The sequence below is a fragment of the Limulus polyphemus genome, unplaced genomic scaffold, assembly GCF_000517525.1.
Source record: "Limulus polyphemus unplaced genomic scaffold, Limulus_polyphemus-2.1.2 Scaffold900, whole genome shotgun sequence".
Classification (NCBI taxonomy): domain Eukaryota; kingdom Metazoa; phylum Arthropoda; class Merostomata; order Xiphosura; family Limulidae; genus Limulus; species Limulus polyphemus.
In genome coordinates, this window is record NW_013666510.1 from 195243 (window position 1) to 203843 (window position 8601).

At 34.1% G+C, this 8601-nt stretch overlaps 2 protein-coding genes across 2 annotated transcripts in view; one reads left to right on the plus strand and one right to left on the minus strand.

Moving 5' to 3' along the window:
* The window catches only part of LOC106461114 (prolyl 4-hydroxylase subunit alpha-1-like), a 23213-nt gene extending 22725 nt beyond the window's left edge, over positions 1 to 488 (plus strand). The window contains exon 12 of the mRNA XM_022387994.1: positions 404 to 488. Coding sequence (XP_022243702.1) covers positions 404 to 441 — 38 coding nt within the window. The 3' untranslated portion in view covers positions 442 to 488. The remainder of the gene's footprint in view (positions 1 to 403) is intronic.
* Positions 489 to 3588: 3100 nt separating this feature from the next.
* LOC106461120 (oplophorus-luciferin 2-monooxygenase non-catalytic subunit-like) lies at positions 3589 to 7500 on the minus strand. Its single transcript, XM_013920911.2, has 3 exons — positions 7210 to 7500; positions 5509 to 6348; positions 3589 to 3877 (listed from the first exon to the last, which is right to left on the minus strand). The coding sequence occupies exons 1-3, from the start codon at positions 7214 to 7216 to the stop codon at positions 3741 to 3743; spliced, it is 984 nt and encodes a 327-aa protein (XP_013776365.1). The 5' UTR covers positions 7217 to 7500; the 3' UTR covers positions 3589 to 3740.
* Positions 7501 to 8601: the final 1101 nt, after the last annotated feature.

Here is an 8601-nt window from a genome sequence, read left to right on the forward strand (position 1 = left end):
TAAATAACACGATGAATCGACATTTCTTTTAGTATATAATACATGTTAATTTGGCTTGTTTTTCTAACTTCGCTTAGTTTTTATTTTAGAATTCGAAAAATTAATAATATTATAAAATTAATTAAGATCTAAAATCTTTTAACACAATCTAGGATTTTTCCTGTAGCATTATTTACAAACTCCATCAAAACAAAATACCCAGCCTCTTAATACATTGTCTTAATAAAGAGTAATAGTTTTTTCCGAATCATGATAAGGGTTCTTAATACAAAAATTTTATGCTGAGCCGGTAGAACATGTTGATAACTTTTCTTTGTTTTGTGTATTACTCTATTTTAATTTGTAGTTACCATTTTGTTTCTAGTCAATATATTAATATATTTTCTATATATATATATTTTAGTTGCAAGTAAGTGGATGAGGAAAGTGGGAACGAGATGACACTGCAAAATAAATTCGTAACTTTAAATAAAAAAGGTTTGTGTGCAAGAACTGAAACAGTGGCATTAAACACGTATTTTCATATTGATGCCAATTTCCTTTTTTTTTTTTTACAAGTAAGTTTACTGTATTAATAGACATTTGGTAGTTAAAGGCAGTTGTAGAACATCAGTAAAGAGTACAATGTTTTGAATAAATGTTTCAATTTACTCTCTGTTTGTAGTTAAGAGCAAAGCTATACAACGGGCTATCTGTGCTTTGCCCACCACTGGTATCGAAGACCGGTTTCTAACTTTGTAAGTCTGCAGACATACCGCTGCGCCACTGGGGGACTCAATTTACTGAAAGGGAAAACTGACACACTGGAACTAGAAAATGATTGATTACTATCCTGAAGTAGATGACAAAATTATTTATAGACAAATGCTTAAATACCACCTAAACATCTTAATTATAACCTAGTCATATTAGTAAACAAGCCTCCCGTGGTGGTTCAACGGTAATCTTGTGATCCTATAACGCCATTCGTCCAGTTCCTGCAGTGGGCACAGCACAGATAGCCCGTTCTAAAACTTTGAGTATGAAGGAATTGTTTGCTTGTTTTTGAATTCTGCGCAAAGCTACACGAGGACTAACTGCGCTAGCCGTTCCTAATTTAGCAGTGTAAGACTAGAGGGGAGTCATCACCACCCACCGCCAACTCTTGGGCTACTCTTTTACCAACGAACAGTTGGATTGACCGTCACATTATAACGCTCTCACGGCTGAAAGGGCGAGCATGTTTGGTGTGACGAGGATTCGAACCCGCAACCCGCAGATTGCGAGTCGAGCGCCCTAACCACCTGGCCATGCCGGGCCGGTTTGATGTTAGCTTTTATTCACCCATTATTAATTTATAATAACATTGCAGAAGTTTTGAAAGTGACCATATTGGTTTGTCAGCTTACGTATTATTATTATGACCAATAAAGTTAGTTGTTGAACTTATACTACTTACACGTGGATCCATGACTACATGCAACAATGTGAAATACATGGGTGGTGTGATATTTTATTGCATTTGTAAAAAAGTTTAAACTTAGTTAAAATTTTGCGGTTAAAAAACGTTCTATTGTTTTTCACTCAAAAAAAATTTTCGTAATGAAGATAAGATTCATTGGAATAGTGAAAAATTGAAATATGACTTAACAGTTTCATTAAATTAAAAAATACACTATATTTGATATGGGCAGGTGGACAACATATTGTTTTATAAAAGATTTCGACTTGTTTTAGAAATGGTAATTATAATCCTGACGTCTATTATAATAACTTTTTTTTTATTAATTGACACCAATATGTGATTGTATGTCACACAACAAATATAGTATGAACTACTTTTGTGCATTTAGTGATAAAGGGATATTCTCCGAACTCACTCTTTGTATACAAGTAAATGTAAAAATATAAATTTTGTCTTTGTTGTTACTGAAGTAATTGATGCTTCTTGGTGGTAACATTTGAAACTTTGTATATATATATATTTCTTAGAATTCATTCTCTGCCTTTAGCTTTTCTAGAGTCGGCTGATTTGATTTTGAACTGCAGTAATACCTATTCCTAATTGATAATTTTACATCAATAATAATTTTAGTTATGTACGTAAATATTATCTAACATTCTTTTTTTATACTTAATTTCTAATACTGTATTTGTTGTCTAATTTAATTGTCTAATTATTTATTTTTAATGGCCAAGTGAATAGTAGGCGAGTGTGTTAGCTGGGTTGGTTAATGATAAAGGTTAATATACTTCTTCTTCTGTAGCTTTTTCCCGTATCTATACGGGGTCGCTATTTTTTGGTGTTGGCAGGGTTTTTACGGCCGGATGCCCTTCCTGACGCCAACCATCCCCTAATTTAGCAGTGTAAGACTAGAGGGAAGGCAGCTAGTCATCACCACCCACCGCCAACTCTTGGGCTACTCTTTTACCAACGAATAGTGAGATTGACCGTAATATTATAACGCCCCCACGGCTAAAAGGGCGAGCATGTTTGGTGGGATGAAGATGCGAACCCGCGACCCGCAGATTGCGAGGCGAGCGTCCTAACCACCTGGCCATGCCGGCCTCTTTATAAAGGTTAATATACGACATGCTTAATTACTGCATGTATTCATATATAATTACGTATATATATATATATATACGTAATTAGATATCAGGTTGTAGAGAAGGGAAAAATTAATAACTAAGTAAGTAAATAAATAAAGATATATTCGAATCCCCAAAATTAATCAATTAATAATGACACGTTTCAAGAACAATATAAAATATTCAGTTCAAATAATAGGTTAACATTAGTATTCACAGTTTGAGACGTTTTATTGTCAATTAACCTTATACCTTCTAAAATTGATTACGTACTATCAATATTTTAGCAATCTTGGTTTGCTAATTTGTATGTCCCATTTTCGATGGTTTGATTAAGTTACAACCGGGCTTCAGAATTTCTGTTAATAACAAATATCGTTGTTAATTGATAAAGTTTTCAACTACTATTCACATTGTTTATTTTAAGAAGTCGCTCAGACATGAGATTGAAATAAATAGAAGGTATAATAATGGCTGGAGACGGCTTACCCATTCAAGCCGTCTCCAGCCATTATTAGTCTCAAAGTGGGTTCCTCGTCATCGAAAATAGAAGGTATATTGTTGTAACGTCATTAGATGTTCTTCGTTGTAATATGTTCTTAATTTTGTGTTCTTTGGTTGCTAAGTTATAGAGGTTTAAGAAACTAATTCGATAGTGGATAATTCCTATTTCCACAGACTTGGGTTTTGTAATTCAGAGTTGTCAGCAAGTGCAGGATTCAGAATATTGAATATCATCTGCCCGGTGACTGAATTCAAACACCATCTTCATATCAAAGACTATGGCTATCACATATCTTTACTAAAACTATTCATATACAACATTGGGTTTTCATTAGGTGATATCATACCTAGGAAAACACTAAATAAATCTGATTAAAAACTGAAGTGTAGAAATTTGCTTGACCTTTTACTGTGTTTCGAGTCGGTTTACTGGATGTTCATTCAAATTTTTACCATTTGTATTTACACAACTGTGTTATTAGAGACAGAATGAAATGAAGAAATACACTTTACTACATACACAAAAGATAATTTATTCCAGAGCGTATGTTCTAACGCTTCAAAATATTGTAAGTGTTAGTCTTATAACCATGAAGAGAATCGTTAAGAAGATGCTTGATTTTGTTTAGACTCGTCACCAATGTTTGGATCTCTTTAACATCAGTCTAACAGTCTTCCAGCTCTTCCACCTTGTATGACTGTATATTTCTACCATCGTGACAAGTCATGGCGCCAATATACGGCCAATAACTTTTGTTTTCGACGATCCATTTGACGCGACAGTCGCAGTAGAACGGATTATCTAGATATATAAAATAAGGAAAACTGAAAGTTCTAGTTTAAATCATATTCGTGACAAAGAAAACGTTTTTAAAAATATAGTAGTTAATGTTAACACATTTCTTATACGAAACTTAGCTAATAATATTCCCGTGTTCTAAATTTTCGTCCTGACTTGTTTAAACAAAATTTGAATTTGGTTCCATCAGAACAATATAATTTTACAGTAGTTTAAACTTTCAACTAAGTAAAGATCCAGAAATGTCAAGAACCGTAGACGTAGAATGTATGAATAACACTTGTACCGAATGCATAAAAATAACAACATCAATTGCATGAAAATATATAAATAAATCAATGTTTTATATGACAAGGGTCATATTTTTGGTAAGAAGCAAGCCAAGTTTACTAAGACTCCAAACTACAACAACTTAGATTATAGAGAGTATGGAACCTAATCCAGCAGTTATTCAAATTATATGGAAACGCATCTAAATTAGCTACCGTTACCATGAAATTATCAGCATGCTTTTAAAACTGTAATCACATGAGAGACAACTGTCCTGTACATATAAGCAAACTGCTATAAAATGGTCCTAAAATGTTATTAGTGAGATAAAGTAGGATCCAAAGAACAAAAGAATTCGAATAACTTGTCTCATTGTTCTCCGTGGAAACAAACATTTGCACAGCCGAACTTTAAGACAGTAATGGTCCCCAAAGCAACACCATAAGTTACGCATTGCAATGCCCTAACCTGCAAAGTGAAGGCTATTGCCACGGAAGATAACTTTTCGGCCCAAGAAACCATCGCCATGAAGCTGGACGTATCTTCAGGTGCCGTTAACAATGTAGTAAACAAGGATTTGAAGCTGACACATGCTCACCAGGTTCGAGTTTACAAGCATCCAGTCACACTTCGAAATCAACGTCTGTTTTCGTAAGAAAGACGTCTGAAGAAATTGGCATCACAGAAATTCCTTTTTACTACATACCTGTCAAGTCTAACGACACAGCTTCAATGAACTTTGGTATTTTGGGCCTTCTTAAGCGTGTACTTGGAAGTCGTAGGCCTACGGCATTAGCTAGCTTGTAGAAAGCTGCATAAGATGCTGGGACAACATTGAGATGGCTCTTCCTTGAGGAAGTATGGTATTGTGGGAAGATTGCTGTAGTACACTGCTAAGAAGCAAGAAAGTGAAAGAACAAGATCACAGAGAAAAATACAGTATTCAATATGTCCAGTTTAATTACCGTTTCCAAAAAAATGTTAATGACCCTTTGTACTTTAGTGCATTTGTTGTACTTGAGTAACTGGTTATCCAGTTCAATGTACTTCCACGTATAGAATTAATATGTTGTAAAAATGTATAACATTTTTGAAAAAGAGGCAACAGGTTGAGCGAGATTGAATCCCGCAACTCAATTTATCGAACTGAAGCTTTAATCAACTAAGTTACTTCGTTCCACCCAATATACCTCTCACTTTTCGCTTCATTAATTATGAGGATAATACTTTGACAGGATTTATTAGCTATGCCTGGCTGCTTGTAAATCTCTGTATTAGCTTATTGGCATTTCTTTGGTCGGAAATTAAAACATTTGGTTAAAATATTTGAAAATGAAAGTAAATAATCAATAGACTAGTCTCACCTTTTAGAACAATTGCCCTTCCATTGAATTGGACAATTTTCTCGAAATATGACTGAAAAGCTTCAGCTTTTAAAGTTGTCAGTAAATTATTACTAAGAAGAACTTCGGATCTCTTTAGGCCTACTAAAGCGTTATTGGACACATCAGAAATCTTATTGTTTTCTAGAGCAATGGAAGTGTAATCCACCGTTGTCTTGACAAAATCAAAAACATTATCTTGTAACAAGGTGATCAGGTTATTTCGTAGGTCTAATCTCTCAAGGTTTGCTAGGTGCTGGAAAGCGTACTGACCAACACTTTGAATTTTATTATATCTCAAAGATATGAACTGTAGTGCTTGGTTTCCAAATGCGTTATTAGGGACCTCTGTAAGACTATTATTTTCTAAGTTTATGTATTTCAGTTGGTCCAGTTTGGATATTGCTTGAAATACAGATGGTGAAGAGATGGCATTGTTTGAAATATCTATGTGTTCTGCAAATGGCTCGGAACCAGCAAATGCGTTATCTTCTACAGAATTAAGGTTAAGATTGCCAGTTATTCTAAAAGAATAAAATTTTGCTGGTCCAAAGAGCCGAGAGGGTATTTTAGACACAGGAGTGTTTTTCATGTGGAATGTACCAAATGCTCCGAAATCCTCGAATTTTTGCTTAAAAGACTCAACAACTTCGCTAGTAGTTTTAGCTTTGTTGCATTGAATTACAGCTGACCCTTCACATTCACATGGCAAGAAAAGCTCTTCTGATGGGCAACCTGATGTGGGAGCCCCTTGCCCAGGACCCATGTTTCTGTGTCCTGCTGTGAATAGAAACATACAGGCAATCGTCACCAAATGTAAACCTGTGGGGAATAAACAAAACAAAAACATTCATGTAGAGTACCAGCATTTGATGTATAATGTAGAGTACCAGCATTTCATGTTTAACGTTTCGAGAAATACTAATTACAATATGAATTATATTGTTTTATGTATGTATATTTTTACTTGAAATATAGCTTTCATCACAGTTGTCAGCGTATAAATAAAGAAAACACAAGCACCCAATTATGGTGATCCAACCAACATAGTCTATAACAGAATACATTTCGTACCGCATTCAGTATGAAAAACTATTAATATATTTCTAGAAAATTTCAAGAACCAAAGTGTCAAATTAAAAATTGTGTTAAGTTTGTTTTGAAATTTGCACAAAGCTACAGGAGGGATATCTGCGCCAGCCGTCCCTAATTTTGGACTGATAGACTAAAAAAAAGGCAGCTAGTTACTCTAATCGAATAGTAGAATTTGATTCCTACTCTTACAGCACACACACAGCCCCAAAACATGGAGAGTGTTTTTGTTCAACGGGTCACAAACCACGGATCTTTGATTTACAGTCTGGTGCTATAACCACTTGGCCACATAAGATGTGAGATTAGAGCCATTTTCCTTTTTGGTTTAGTATACTTTGATAGTGGAAGATTCTAAAATACAGAGAAAATTTGTTGTTATTATTTGTCATTAAGCACAAAGCTCCACAAAGGGCTATTTGTGCTCTGCGCACCACGGGTATCGAAACCTAGTTTCTAGCAGTACAAGTTCGCTAACATACCACTGTGCCACTGGGTAGCACATAGAGAAAATGGTTGCAACATAACACTTTAAATTGTATTTACACTTATGAGTATACATACATATATATATATATATATTATTCTTACCTTTCATTTTCAACGACGTACAACAATCACTACCTTCTGTTCAGTCTCTAATTACAACTAACCACGACTTCTCTATGATACACACTGTAGTGAACCGTCTGTCTAGGTGCTTTCAAGCTATTTGTACAGGTTATCTTTCCCAAATATATAATAACAAATAGAAAGTATTTCAGAGAAATAGTTAGCTAATCGCAACGGTTGTGAAACGCAGTCCCAAACCAATGTCAAGTTTTTAAGCTTGTCATGTTTCTTGGAAAACAACTTGTAGCAATGCCCTGTAAACCCGTTGTAAGCACGTGCGGTCGGACTGAAGCTTTCTGATTGGCTATGAATAAAGATTATTATCATGATATCTCTAGCCAAAATCCGAAGTCGACATTGTGAATCTCTGGCCAGTCAAGAGTAAAGAACCCGTTTTTGAAGTAATCTGAATGTCGAAATATATGGGCAGTCTAAATAAGAGGGAATATTAGAAAAAAAAATTGTTTTTCCATAACTTTGCTACTGATTCACTTTGTGGTCTTTGAGCATAATTATTAATGTTGAATGTTAATAAAAACATAAGACCCGTTTAATGTTAACAATGATTATAACACAAAATACTTAGAATCATAGTTAGTAACAACAACTATTAATATCTTGCAGTAAAACATTGTAATGCCATTTAGTTTCAACAGCCATTTATGTATTGTTGTAAAACTTTCTGAAGTCGTTTCATAATTGTTCAAAAGTGATGGCTTTGAAATATTGTTTATAAAAAATGATTGCTTAACTTTGGAATTTTGTACCACCACGAAGAAAGAATATTCCTTTTCAAACTTCACAAAGTTTATCAGTTTCATGTTAGAAATAAATAACGAAAGTAAATGAACAAGAAGTATTAGAAAAACACACACTTCCAGGAACGAATATCTGTTATTTTATTTAGCAACGACGCTAAGAACAACTATCCTTTATTAAGTTTAGTATGATAATTGTATGTTTCAAAAGGGATTTGTTTTCGTGTAAACATGTGCGATTCATGACAATCAGTGTATATGCATAACACTAGTAAGAAACATTAGAATGAAACCACATGATACATTATAAACAATACAGTAAATTCAAATAATATATATATATATGTGTGTGTGTTTTGTTTGTTTGAAATTAAGCACAAAGCTACACCATGGGCTATCTGTGCTCATCCCACCACGGGTATCGAAACCCGGTTATATATTTACATATATATACACACACATTCATGTATGTAAATATAAGCACTGCTAACTGGTTACATTGTCTACATATATGTGTGTAAGTGTGTATGTTCTTTTCCAGCAAATGAATCAACTGAACCGGAACAGGAAGTTAGCATTTTCGATATGTCTGAGAATGAATTACTCCTTGTTT